This window comes from Bubalus kerabau, chromosome 20, assembly GCF_029407905.1.
Source record: "Bubalus kerabau isolate K-KA32 ecotype Philippines breed swamp buffalo chromosome 20, PCC_UOA_SB_1v2, whole genome shotgun sequence".
Taxonomy (NCBI): Eukaryota; Metazoa; Chordata; class Mammalia; order Artiodactyla; family Bovidae; genus Bubalus; species Bubalus kerabau.
The window spans coordinates 54,685,562-54,699,932 of NC_073643.1; the positions used below are offsets into that span (position 1 = coordinate 54,685,562).

Genomic DNA, 14,371 nt, shown 5'->3' on the forward strand with positions numbered 1-14,371 from the left:
CGCTGGGGGACTTGAGAGGTGGGTGTGGGTTGGGTATCCTCTCCCCGAGCGCCAAGCCCCGCCCGGGCACCTTTCCCTCTCCCTCGGTCTCCGCCCCTCCTCTCCCCCCTTCCCCCCGATTTTTCCCCTCTAGGAACTTGCAGACCTCGGGAGGCGGGAGGAGGGAGGCTGGGGCGCTTATAGGACCACAGGGCGGGGCAAACCTCGTGAGGTCACCGAGCCCTGGATAAAGGGACGCAGAACGAGCGCAGGTGGCAGAGCCTTCGTTCCGGAGTCGTCCCAGGACCCCAGCCATGAAGCTCTTCGTCCCCGCCCTGCTGTCCCTTGGAGCCCTTGGTGAGTGCAGGTATGGGTGGGGGCAGGGGCATGCCCCTCCAGGTAGATGTCCCGGTCCCCACGCCCCGCTGTGGGAGCATCCCAGTCCCCTCACCCCTCAGTGTAGGCGTCTGGGTCCTCGCTCCCCGCCGATTGGGCCTCCTTGTCCCCCGCAGTTGGCAGTTTGACACGGGCACCTGCCGCAGAGGAGGCGCCCGGGAGCGGAGCGGGGCGGATCCCGCCCATTCGCCTGGGGAGGAGCCCGGAGCTGGGTTCCGAGAAGCCGGCGGGGTCCGTGCCCAGAGCTGCCGAGCTCCCCTAAGGGTCTTTCCCGGTCCCTGTCCCTTCTGTCCTACCCATAGCACTGGTGACAGGAGTATACAGAGGGAGGCTGGGGTGGTAATGAGATTCCGAGAGGGCGAGTGACTTGCCCAAGACACTCAGGAGACTGCAGATGGGGTTCCAGCCCCTGCAAGAACTGTGTAACTTGGGCAAGAGACAGTCTTTCTGAACCTCAGCTTCACTGAAAAATGGCTCAACCCTTTTTCCACAGGGCTGTGAGGAGGGCGCAGGGCCGCCTGCCCTGGTAGACGGAGGGGCACACAAGCCCTCCCACTGCAAAGGGGCGGGGGTGGGGGGAACAGACCCTGCTGCTGGGCCCCTTCTGTCAGAGGGTGCGAGAGGAATGCCTGGTGCCTGGTTTTTAATGTACCTGGACTAGAAGGGGACTAAGCAGAAGGAACTAAACCACCGTTCCTTCTGACCGCACCCCCCACCCCCTCAAGTGTCTGAAATGATTCCTGGAGTGCTCAGAACACTCACCTGTGCTGGACATTAGTGATGTAAATGTGAGTGCCGGGCTTCCAGCAGCGGAGGGGGAGGGTCCAGGACAGTGGCGGCAAGGGCTGGAGAGTGTCAGCGGTAAGATGGGGTGTGTGCAGGGCTCAAGTGAAAGCCCAGGTGTCACCCTCTGCAGCCTGTCCTGCCAGCAGCTCAGTGCAGCCTCCTTCTGTCCTCTGGCATCTACTCCGGGCTGGGAGCTTCCTGGATGAAAAGAGGTGTTTAGAGGATAACTGTGCACTTTTGTTCCCTAACCTGTCCCTCTTTTCTGGTCCTCTTCTCCAGTTTCCCTCCCATGTTGCTGTTCAGTCACTCAGTCATGTCTAACTCTCTGCAATCCCATGGACTGCAGCATGCCAGGCATCCCCTGTCCTATGGTATCTCCCAGAGTTGGCCCAAACTCATGTCCATTGAGTCGGTGATGCCATCCAACCATCTCATCCTCCCCAGGGCTGTGGATTATTTCTCTCTTCTCTAAGGCAGGACTGGACCTGGCCAGGACCACCAGCTCACGACTACCCTTCCTTCTGCTCCCTGACCCGTGGCCTCCTGGGCCCATAGCACAGGGTCGGGGCCACCTAGGAGAGGCCGGAGGGGCAGGAAGCCTTGCTTTCTTAGAAGTGGTCATGGGCTGCAGTCTGGAATCTGGCTCAGAGTTGCATCACTGGGTTCCATTCTCACTTGAATCTTTGGTTGTCTTGACCCCCACTGAGGTCTGCAGTTTAAATCCTGCTGTCCATGGGATGGTGGCCAACGTTCCAAAGTATCACTGAATCCCTTGTCCTACCCAGTGGAAGGACCGGCCACTGGCCTAGGGGGTTCCTGCCCTGCTCCCCATGGGTGTCATGGCAGGAAGAGGCTGGGTGGGCCGAGAAGAGTAACTCCACCCCAGCCCCTGCCTTTGAGAGACGGGCACTGTGTGTCCACACAGAAGGAATCTGAGCATGTGTCCTTTCAGGAGGGTGCCATCCAGGCTCAAGTGGGCAGCATGTGAGTGACTGAGACAGATCAGGGGCGGGGCTGGGGATACCGGAAGGGCCAGACCTAGATCTGCCTCGGGGAGCGTTTTGTCTTGAGAGAGACACACAGCTTCAGAGCTGGCTGCTGGGAGCTGTGGAGGGGAGGAGCAGAGCGCTGCATGCTGCACCCAGCACTGGTTTTTGGGGGGGCTGGGGGCGGTGCGTCTCAGAAAACCTCACAGTGGTGCTTTAGTTTCCTGGTTCACCCCTCTCAAGGGAGCACACAAGCTCGTCCCCTGGTTCCCTATTCCTGCCCCTGCTCATGCCTTCCCTCCAGCTTGACACACAGTCTTCGTTTTGCTCTCTCCCTTCACCCCCATCTTGTGACCCCCCCCCCCCAACTCCTGATTTCTGCTGTGTTCTCCCTCCTCGATGCTTTTCTGCCTGGTTTCCAGGTTTCAGCCCACCTGTCCCTGCCCTCCTGTGAGTCACCGCTCCACAGCTTCTGAACGAGACCTTCTAGGACCAGCACGGGAGGCTTTCCATGACCTGCCCCCAAACCCTTTACCATCTCCACGGCACCCCGTCTCTAACCAGTCAGCTTACATAGGCAGGGTGCTTGGTGTCTGACTGCTTAGGTTCAAATCCTGGATCCAGACTTATTAGTTGTGAAGCCTTGGGCAAGCCATAAGTTAAAGCCACAATTTTCTCACCTAGGAAACGTGGATATCAGCAAAACTCTCAATAAAAAGGGATTGGGTGGATCGAGGGGGAACGGAACACATGAAGGGCTGAGGAAAGACCTGGCACAGATCGGCCTTGCAACCGTCTCTGTGCACAGGGCCCATTGTGCCCACTTCTTGGATTGCCTCCCCGCCCCAATTACTGGCTGAGGTCATGGGGACATCACACCTGGCTTGGCACTTGTTCTCTTCTAGGGCATTCATCACACTTGGTTGCATCCCTGGGGGCTTTTTGCCTCTCCCGATGAGACGGCTGCTGCCATCTGCTTGCACGTTCCTCTGCATATCACCCAGTGCCGTGTATACAGAGGGCATCCAGGATACCGTGCTATATCCCAGTGGCTAAATCGGATAGTGCTGATTCTCACTTCAGAACAGATCCAGGAAGGCTTCCTAGGGTAGATTACAGCCCTAGAAATTTCCCTGGGACGGTGGCTGGCGAGGGGAAGGGTGTGGCAGCCACATCCTCGCCAGCTGTCTCAATACAGGTGCAGGGGGTGCTTATGAATAGGAGGTGGCAGAGAGCTGAATGCAGCCTCCTTCCCCACCAAATCACATCCAAAAGGGGAGTGGCTTTTGTAACCAAGAGGCTTTTTTTTTTTTTTTTTGGTAGCAGTTTTACTGATGTATATTTTTCTTATCATAAAATTCACCTCATCAAAGTATACAATTCAGCGGTTTTTAGTAACTTTATCAAGTGGTACAACCATCGTGGTAAATCAATTTAAGAACATTTCCATCCCTCCTTGAGAGTCCTCTTTTCGGGGCCGTGGTGAATGGTGTAACTCAGGCACACTGACCCATTTGGTACAGCACCTACGGCAGCTCAGCTCCCGACAAGGGGTGGGGTGTGTTTTCCTTCATTCCCTTGGCATCCTCTGGGGAGATGTCTGAAGCCTCAACAACCTAGAGGCACCCGGATTCCAGGCTGGACGTTGCCACTGCTGAGCAGACTGTCACTCAGCCACCCTCAAGAGTCAGCTTCCGCACCAGAAAGACAGATGCAATACTTCCTCCCTGCCTACCTCCTGGGTTCCAGGGGATCAAAGCAGGTGGAAGAACTCCCTTAGCTGATGCAAGGGAGCATTGCTGGCTTTTTGTCGGGGGTAGGAAGTATGTCAGTCAGAGGAGGGAAACGATTCCAGAGGCTCTGATCATGTCCTCAAACAGCCCTCTGGCCAGCATGGAGTGGTCATTAGGCTAGCGAAACACCTCCATCGGAGGAGAGTGGCCTGACTCAGCCACAGAATGGAGAGGGAAGGGGAGGGCCCCTGCTTGAGAGGGCAAGGCCGTCTCTTCCACGGACAGTGATAGAGCCCTCGCTCTTTGGCCTCTTTCTCCCAGGACTGTGTCTGGCTGCCCCAAGGAAAAACGTTCGATGGTGTACCATCTCCCAACCCGAGTGGCTCAAATGCCACCGATGGCAGTGGAGGATGAAGAAGCTGGGTGCTCCCTCTATCACCTGTGTGAGGAGGGCCTTTGTCTTGGAATGTATCCGGGCCATCATGGTGAGTCCAGGCCATAGGCTGGGTGGGACCAGACTGAAAGGGAAGGGATCCAAGTGCCATGGAAAATGTGCTCGCCCTGCCCCCTCTGCTCTTCTTCCCGAGCGCCTGTAAGTTGGGAGCTGTCCTCTCTCCTAGGACACAGTGCTATTTTGGAAGCAGACGTTGCCATTCTAACATTTGAAAACCATCTGTAGGGAAACTGGCATCACCACACAAATTGAGAATACTGACGGCGCAATGATGGTAGCTCAGACGGTAAAGAATCTGCCTGCAATGCAGGAGACCTGGGTTCAATCCCTGGGTTGGGAAGATGCCCTGGAGAAGGAAATGGCAACGCACTCCAGAATTCTTGCCTGGAGAATCCCATGGACAGAGGAGCCTGGTGGGCTACAGGCCATGTTGTTGCAGAGAGTCGGACACGACTGAGTGACTAACCCACCACCACCACACAACGAGGTGACAGGAGCGGTTGTATTGGGTGAATATGTAACACTGGCAAAAGTCAAGGTGACCCTAAAAGAAAATCTCCAGAGAAATTACCTGTGAACTTGCAGAGGAAAAAGCCCAGCCCATCATAGTCAGCACATCACACGCTGGGGCACGGCCTGCCAGGCCACACTGGAAAGACACTTGTCTAAGACGTTAGCAGAGAGAGAAAGGAAAGGCAGTCATGACTTGTGGATAACTTCAGATTCCTTTTGTTTTTTTCAGATGTAAAATCTATTGCCATCATTTTTATTTATTTGTTTGACAAGTATGTTGTGTGTCTGCCGTGTGGCATGGTAATGTGTATGTGATTTTAGCACAAAGTAGGTAATGTGTGTAAAGTTCCCATTAATATCTAGGGTTATTGGAACAGTTGCTGCTGCTGCCGCCAAGTCGCTTCAGTCGTGTCCGACTCTGTGCGACCCCATAGACGGCAGCCCACCAGGCTCCCCCGTCCTTGGATTCTCCAGGCAAGAACGCTGGAGTGGGTTGCCATTTCCTTCTCCATATTGGAACAGTACTTAAGGGAAAAATCTAGTTTGAATAATGTTTTAGACTGTTATTTTACGACTATGGCCTGTGGACAAATAACACCAGCATCTCCTGATGGCTTAAAATGCAGATTTGTAGGTCCTATTCGAACTTGTTCCATATCTGTGAATAAGACCTCAAAGTCTGCCTTTTTAATAAGAGCTCCATTTCAAATCAGTACTACATACCACAGACTTCCCTGGTGATTCTGTGGTAAGGAATCCATCTACCAATGCAGAAGATGTGGATTCAATTGCTGGGTCAGGAAGATCCCCTGGAGAAGGAAATGGCAACCCACTCAAGTGTTCTTGCCTGGGAAATCCCACGGGCAGAGGAGCCTGGTGGGCTCCTGTCGATGGGGTCGGAAAGAGTTGGACACAACTGAGCGACTACACAACAACAACTACATACCATACACCAAAATAGAGATAGATTAAATGCTTAAAAATGTGTATTATTGAAAACTAGAGAGGCAGATTCATTAGCAGAACTGTGGAGGGAAGAGAAGTCTCTTAGCTTTTAAAAAAGCAATGAACTAAATGACGAAGTAAAATGAATGATTAAAAATTTTAATTTATAGCCATTAAAAACATTTAAGCAAAACATTTGACAGCATTGCAAAGCAATTATCTTCCAATTAAAAAAATTTAGAAAGCACTGGAGTGAATACGCACCAGCTCTGACAAGTGACTGTATTCTATAAAGAACTAATTCAACTGATAAGAAATGCAAGATCACATAAGAAAAACAATATGGGGAGATGGAGGTAGTATTAATAAAAATACTATGAAATGTTCCCCGTAATAATCAAGAGACATACAAATCTAAGCAATTTGTTAGCACTTGAATTTTCTAAGTGATAGCACTTAATAAAATGAAAGCCTCTCACACTGGTGGTTCTATAGTGAGACTGGTCCTCACGGTAGGTGGCATTTCAAATTGGAAAGGAATGGCCTGGAAAGCAGGATGGCAATAATGGCCAAGGCCTTGAAGACAAAATGCCCACTGTCTGGGTGATCCTGCCCTCAGATGCCTATCCCAAGGCAACAGGTCATCAGAAGGGAAAAAGTCTAAGAGGACAAAGCTGTCCATGCAAGTGTGATTTTAATAGCAAAAAGTTAGAAGGAGCCCAAGTCCCAAGTGGTGAACATTGGAGGGAATGTTTCAAATTTAGCTTAATAAATTAGAAACAGCTACATTATGATAAAATATCATGAAGTCAATACAATCAATAAAGCTGCTACAGGAGAAAATGTAGGCAGTTTTAGATGAATAAAGCAGTTCGGAAAATATTATTTCTACCAGGCTGCAAATATGAGAAATAAGTAAGCATAGGTGAAGTAATATGCCAAAGAGGATGAACATGGTTTATGATGATGATAACTTTAAGATATATTAATGGTTAAAATTTGTATTCAATAAAAACAATAGCTTAAATATAGAGGAAAAACAGGGGGGAAGCATCTGGAACTTTTTGTTTTTACTGAACTTTTAATTTTGTATTGGGATATAGATGATTGACAATGTTGCGGTAGTTTCTGGGGAACAGCAAAGGGACTCAGCCATACATATATATACAGGTGTCCACTCTCCCCCAAAATGCTCCCACCCAGGCTGCTATATAACATTGAGCAGACTTCCCTGTGCTGCACAGTAGGTCCTTGTTGGTTATCTGCTTAAGATATAGCAGTGTGCCCATGTCCATCCCCACAATTTATAATATAAAAGACGGTGAAGGATGCCATCGCGGAGGGATCTGAGGCATGTCTTGTGAAAAAGTGGCCACCTGGTGACTTCAGGAGTTACAGCAAAGGGGCTGGAGCTCATTACCCAAAAAGAGGGGCTCTGGGCTCATACCATCTCTCACGGCAACTGAGTGGGATGTGACTGGAAGCTGACCCTCTGGAAGATCCTTCCAGCCATGGAGCCTTCTGACATCCTGAGGTTCACTTGCCTGGCTTAGGGTAGGTTTTCTCCTGAAGCTGGTCTGGCCTGTGTTTTCAGGAAAAAAAGGCAGATGCTGTGACCCTGGATGGTGGCATGGTGTTTGAGGCAGGCCTGGACCCCTACAAACTGCGGCCAGTAGCAGCAGAGATCTATGGGACGAAAGAGTGTGAGTTCTCCCTGGGGACCCAGAAGTTGAGGTGGCCTGGACCTGGGCCCTGGGCTCTGTGGGGTCAGAGTGGACAAGGCACAGAGCTGAGGTCTCAGACAGTGTCACACGTCCAGAGAATGATGTCCCTGGGCTCTTTGGGCCGGTCACCAACACACTGGGGAAGCAGAGGAGGCTCTGGGCTGCAGTGACCAGATGGAATTCCCCTCCCACTAGGGGCTCATTCAGGGAGGGCTGTTTCTCTCTCTCTCTGGTTCAGGCTAAGAGCTCTCTATTGTCTCTGCCTTTTCTGCAGCTCCCCAAACCCACTATTATGCTGTGGCTGTCGTGAAGAAGGGCAGCAACTTTCAGCTGGACCAGCTGCAAGGCCGGAAGTCCTGCCATACGGGCCTTGGCAGGTCTGCTGGGTGGAACATCCCTATGGGAATCCTTCGCCCGTACTTGAGCTGGACAGAGTCACTCGAGCCCCTCCAGGGAGGTAAGACGCGTAGGGGTTCTGGTGATCTCAGGCTGGGGTCTCTACTCCAGTGTCACGTTCACACGCCACTTCGGGGTGTCCCAGGTGAGCATGTGGGGTGAATCCAAGGCAGGGGTCAGGTTAACTACTGTGAAGCCTGTGGGGATGGGGTCTTCTGTATCAGCAGCCCTGGGAGGTGGTAGCTGAGTCTGCTGCTGCTGCTAAGTCGCTTCAGTCATGTCCGACTCTGTGCGACCCCATAGATGGCCTCCTACCAGGCTCCTCTGTCCCTGGGATTCTCCAGGCAAGAACACTGGAGTGGGTTGCCATTTCCTTCTCCAATGCATGAAAGTGAAAAGTGAAAGTGAAGTCGCTCAGTCATGTCCGACTCTTAGCCACCCCATGGACTGCAGCCTACCAGGCTCCTCCATTCATGGGATTTTCCAGGCAAGAGTACTGGAGTGGGGTGCCGTTGCCTTCTCCAGGTAGCTGAGTCTAGTCTCAGCCAATGTACATCTTCTGAGCTCCTGGCTTTGCAAAGGCTATCAGGTGGGGGTGGAGGGGAGGGAACACTGGGGGTGCCACTGGCAGTGGTCTAGTGAGCTCACACCCTGGTTCATTTCTCTCTGTTCAACAGCTGTGGCTAAATTCTTCTCTGCCAGCTGTGTTCCCTGCGTTGATAGACAAGCGTACCCCAACCTGTGTCAACTGTGCAAGGGGGAGGGGGAGAACCAGTGTGCCTGCTCCCCCCGGGAACCATACTTCGGTTATTCTGGTGCCTTCAAGTAAGTGAGACTGTCCTCTTCTCCCCAGTGGCCCACGTGTCCTCGGGCTAGGAGGCCCTTTCTCTGGGCCCAAATAGAGCTCAGTGAGCTAGTGGGGACCATGGAGGAGGTCCAGTTCTCCTGTGCAGAGAAACTGAGTCTGAAAAAGGTGCTGGCTCTGCCCAGTGCACGATCTCCTCCAGTCCCCTAGCCCCCCCGCAGGGCCCCCTCACCACTGCACCAGCCCAGCGAACAGTCACCTCGTCAGAGCCCCCTTCATACCTCCCCAGAGATCCCTGAATCTGGCTTTGTCCCTCTGCCGTCCTGGGCTCCTCCTGCTGACGGGTGTCCCCTCCCTAACTACCAAGGGACTGAAGGAGTCTTGTCATGAGCAGACCAGCCCCAGACCCCTGGCCAGGCAGCCGGACAGCCTGGTCCCTCTCCCTGGGAGGTAGTGATCTCTGCCTCACTGGGGAGCTCTCTCTTCCGCCCCAGCTTCGCGCTGAAGCTGATGTTTCTCCTTTTACCCCATTTGCCTCTCGGACTCAGGCATTTTGTGTGTGTTGGGGAGGCCTCCCCGATTCTCTGCTGCTCAGGGCACGTTTGCCACTTAGCCCTGGGAGGGGAAAAAACCACGTGGCCGCATGTACTGCTTTTACCCTTTGGTGCAGAGGCTTGGAAACTCTTTTACATAGAAAGATGAAGTTTTGCCCTCTCAATCAACCCTTAAAGGGGAAAGTGGGGGTCTCTAGCCAGCATCCTCTGGTTCTTTCTTCCTCAGAATCCATCTGCAGGTGGCTCCTGATGCCTTCCCAGTGGGGGCCCCAGAGCTTCAGAGACCTGTCCTCTGCAGGTCAGGAGCCCACAGAAGACAAGCCCCAGGGCCCCGTTCCACAGGCAGGCTCGAGGAACAAGCCGGGCTGGCCGCTTTGTGCTGACCCTTCTGGTGCTTTCTCATCCCACAGGTGTCTGCAGGACGGGGCTGGAGACGTGGCTTTTGTCAAGGAGACGACAGTGTTTGGTAAGGGGAGGGAGAGAAGTAAGGGTACTGCCTCCTTTGCTTTGCTTTCCTTTCATTTCATTGTAAATCCAAGTAGTGAGCTAATTTGACTCCTCACTTCCTGGCACACGATTATCAAAGTTCTCTGTAGAGCACAGCTCTTATTTTTTTGTGACTTTATATTTTAAGCAATCAGTTTTCTTTGAAACTCCCGTGCCCGCTATCTTTCGCTTCTGCATCAAAGACACCCATGTCAAGGTATCTGACACACGTCCTCCGAGACAGATGTAGTCTTGCAAAGTGTATGGTGCTGATCTGTGTTTCTGGATTCTAAGCTCACAGAAGCTTTATTGATCGTTACTGATTATGACGTGATCAAGGTTTCCCACTCAGCATTCTGTTTTAGAGATTTACGTGTTGTTGTGCTGTACTTGTCTGGTTCAGTGGTTCTAACACTGAGACGTGCTCTGTGGAGAGCGCACGGTACATTTATTATCTACGGTCGTAAAGCAGTAGATACGTCACTGTTGGTTTATCTTGCATTTCTCTGGCATCTGGTGAGTTTGATCATCTCAATATATTTGCTGGTAGTTTGGGCTTCCCTTTCTTCCTTTTTTCACCTTTGACTATCTTTCTATTGATTTTCATGCCTGTTTCTTCATGATTTTGATTCAAGGTGAGGCATTTCTCCTCTCTAGATAACCAGCCATGGTTGGTTCTAGACTTTAGGAAAATCTCTTCTCAGTAAAAAAAAAAAAAATCTGTCAGTAACAGGTTTGTTGAACAGAAGTCCTTGATATTGATAAAGTCAAACTGGTCACTTTTGCCCTGCTGGCATATGTTTTGGAGTCTTTTATTTATTTATTTTTTAATCCAATAGCATTGACTTTTATTCATTCATGTTAAGTCACCTGAAATGGTATCTGTTGCATTCAAATGCGCATTAATGTAAATGGCTGAACAAATCCATTTTAATGGATATTCAATCCATTAAAAAAACTCAATATCCCACATAAAGTCACTTCAATATAGCCTCATGACAACTCCCACACCAAAACAGTACTTTATTTTGTAAATTTTGACCCATTATTACTCCCATGTTATGGTCTTTTCAGCTGTTAAGCGAACAAGGTGAAGAAAAGATTTAGTTAGATGGGGGTTGCACCTGGAAAATAAATTTCTTAAACTCCATATACGTGTTTCAAATCTGCTGGGTCCCAAGTGCATCTATGAATTCCCAGGCTGCCAGTATCATGTGCAGCATACTAAAGCTGCACTATCTGAATAGCTTATTAATTCTGCATAAATCAGGTCAACCAATGTGTCAACCTGTAACAGACTGCGCACTTTTAACTGAACATGGCAAAATATTCACTCTCTTGAACTTTACATCATCTTTGATATCAAACAATGAGGCAAATCCCAACAGTATATACAAAGAAACAACTTTGCATTTACAAAAGATTGTTTCCCATACTGATTAATCCAGGCAGCTAACTCATTGGTTTATGCAACTTTATTGAAGAAAAATAAATCAATTACTAGCAGAGCTATTAGTTGATCACTCATCCATGATGTTATTTTCCATCCAAATCATAAAGATTTTCTACAATACAATTTATAGACTCCCCTCCCTAACACATTCTTTTCTGTTCATATGTACCCTACCTAGGAAATTAGGTAGGGATTCCACTTCATTATTCTCCCCCTTTATAGTGAGACTATTTTCCTTACAATGCTGACTGTAAAAAATTCTACCGTTTTCCTACTGCTGTGTGGAGCCGTTTATACATAAAACTTGTTTATAATCATGGATTCTGAGCTATTTTGTATTACTCAGTTCAGTTCAGTTCAGTCACTCAGTCGTGTCCGACTCTTTGCAACCCCATGAACTGCAGCACGCCAGGCCTCTCTGCCCAAACTCATGTCCATTGAGTTGGCGATGCGATCCAGCCATCTCATCCTCTGTTGTCCCCTTCTCCTCCTGCCCCTAATCCCTCCCAGCGTCAGGGTCTTTTCCAATGAGTCAACTCTTTGCATGAAGTGGCCAAGGTATTGGAGTTTCAGCTTCAGCATCAGTCCTTCCAATGAACACCCAGGACTAATCTCCTTTAGGATGGACTGGTTGGATCTTCTTGCAGTCCAAGGGACTCTCACGAGTCTTCTCTAACACCACATTAATTCTCTGGCGCTCAGCTTTCTTAACAGTCCAACTCTCACATCCATACATGACCACTGGAAAAACCGTAGCTTTGACTAGGACCTTTGTTGGCAAAGTAATGTCTCTGCTTTTTAATATGCTATCTAGGTTGGTCATAACTTTCCTTCCAAGGAGTAAGCGTCTTTTAATTTCATGGCTGCAATCACCATCTGCAGTGATTTGGAGCCCAAAAAAATAAAATCTGACACTATTTCCACTGTTTCCCCATCTATTTCCCATGAAGTGATGGGACCAGATGCCATGATCTTTGTTTTCTGAATGTTGAGCTTTAAGCCAACTTTTTCACTTTCCACTTTTACTTTCATCAAGAGGCTTTTTAGTTCCTCTTCACTTTCTGCCATAAGGGTGGTATTATCTGCATATCTGAGGTTATTGATATTTCTTCCGGCAGTCTTGATTCCAGCTTGTGTTTCTTCCAGTCCAGCGTTTCTCATGATGTACTCTGAATATACGTTAAATAAGCAGGGTGACAATATACAGCCTTGACGTACTCCTTTTCCTATTTGGAATCAGTCTGTTGTTCCATGTCCAGTTCTAACTCTTGCTTCCTGACCTGCATACAGGTTTCTCAAGAGGCAGGTCAGGTGGTCTGGTATTCCCATCTCTTTCAGAATTTTCCAGTTTATTGTGATCTACACAAAGGCTTTGGCATAGTCAATAAAGCAGAAATAGATGTTTTTCTGGAACTCTCTTGCTTTTTTGATGATCCATTGGATGTTGACAATTTGATCTCTGGTTCCTCTGCCTTTTCTAAAACCAGCTTGAACATCTGGAAGTTCATGGTTCACGTATTGCTGAAGCCTGGCTTGGAGAATTTTGAACATTACTCTACTAGCGTGTGAGATGAGTGCAATTGTGCGGTAGTTTGAGCATTCTTTGGCATTGCCTTTCTTTGGGATTGGAATGAAAACTGACCTTTTCCAGTCCTGGGGCCACTGCTGAGTTTTCCAAATTTGCTGGCATATTGAGTGCAGCACTTTCACAGCATCATCTTTCAGGATTTGGAATAGCTCAACTGGAATTCCATCACCTCCACTAGCTTTGTTCGTAGTGATGCTTTCTAAGGCCCACTTGACTTCACATTCCTTTGTATCACTGGTCTGTTTGTATTTTTCTACTTTTATTCTTCTGGTTTGTAGTGATTCTTAATAGCTATGGAGGTGGAAGTGGGAGGGAGAGAAAGAAAGAGAACCTTCCCCAAATAGTTTGCTATTTATTTCCTAACTAAGATTTTTGAATTATTTTCTTGATTGTTTAAAACATCATACTTTAAGTAGAATTGTATTGAATTTAAATTGATCCATGAAAAACTGATTTATGTCGAATTTTCTAATCCCTAAATCATAATAAATCTCTCCCTTTTGATCCCACCTCTTTTTAGGTTTTTTAATAGAATTTATAGAACTTAACCTTTTTCTGTTAGTCTCCTGCATTGTTTGTTATTGTCTTACTTTGGCTGCGCAGAAAGGCTCACGGGATCTCAGTTGCCTAACTAGGGATTGAACCCAGGCCACCACAGTGAAAGCACTGAATCCTAACTACCAGACCATCGGGGAGCTCCCTCCTGAATTTTTTTTTTTTTTCTGCATTGTTTAAGGAAACTAATTGCAGTCACTCAGTCGTGTCTGACTGTTTGTGACCCTATAGACTGTAGGCCGCTGGGCTCCTCTGTCTATGGGATCTCCAGACAAGAATACTGGAGTGGGTTGCCATTTCCTACTCCTGTGGATCTTCCTGACTCAGGGATTAAACTCATGTCTCCTGCATCTCCTGCATTGGCAGGCGGATTCTTTACCACTGAGCCACCCGAGAAGCCAATGAAGCCAATTACCTGCTATTTAATGATTTTACCTGCTATTATAGTATATTATATTCTGTATTAGTTTCTGCTCTGTTGTTGCTAATGCGGGTAACACTTGATTTTTGTAGTGTTGCCTAGCCGGACTTTCTTGTTAGTTCTATTAGTTTTTTCTTGGTTTCACTGGCTTTTCTATGTAGGTGATTACATCATCTTTCAATGATTAAAATTTGTCTTTTTCCCTCCAGTGTTTATATCTCTCACTTCTTTAGTAAATTGTGAAATACAGGTCATCTGGTATTGTGTTGGCAATGTGACAACTGACATCTTTGCCTTGGTCCTGATTTTGAAGTGACTTTAAATTTTCTTCTTTTAGTATGATTTTTCTGTAGATATTTTGATAACTAGCATTTATCAAGTGTAATACCTTTGCCAAGTTCTCTATATTACTGGTTTTCCAAAACTGAAAAAAAAAAAGCACAAATAAATGTTGAACATATAAGTGCTTTTCTCTGTAGCTATTAAGATGATCTCATTGTTTTCCTTTAATCCATTCTTGTCATGAATGTCTTTAGCTTCTTTGGCATTCAGTCATTCTTTTGTGAATGGAATAAACCGATAAATGTAAGAGTCTGA

General features: G+C 48.3%; 1 protein-coding gene across 2 annotated transcripts in view; it reads left to right on the forward strand.

Moving 5' to 3' along the window:
* The first annotated feature begins 223 nt into the window (after nt 1-223).
* LTF (lactotransferrin) overlaps nt 224-14,371 on the forward strand; it is a 33,051-nt gene continuing 18,903 nt past the window's right edge. Inside the window, exons 1-6 of one of the 2 annotated variants that reach the window (XM_055557365.1) lie at nt 224-336; nt 4,202-4,365; nt 7,387-7,495; nt 7,791-7,973; nt 8,590-8,737; nt 9,682-9,737. In XM_055557365.1, the coding sequence (XP_055413340.1) occupies nt 294-336; nt 4,202-4,365; nt 7,387-7,495; nt 7,791-7,973; nt 8,590-8,737; nt 9,682-9,737 (703 nt within the window). In that variant the 5' untranslated portion in view covers nt 224-293. The remainder of the gene's footprint in view (nt 337-4,201; nt 4,366-7,386; nt 7,496-7,790; nt 7,974-8,589; nt 8,738-9,681; nt 9,738-14,371) is intronic. The other variant, XM_055557366.1, reaches the window with a different exon arrangement.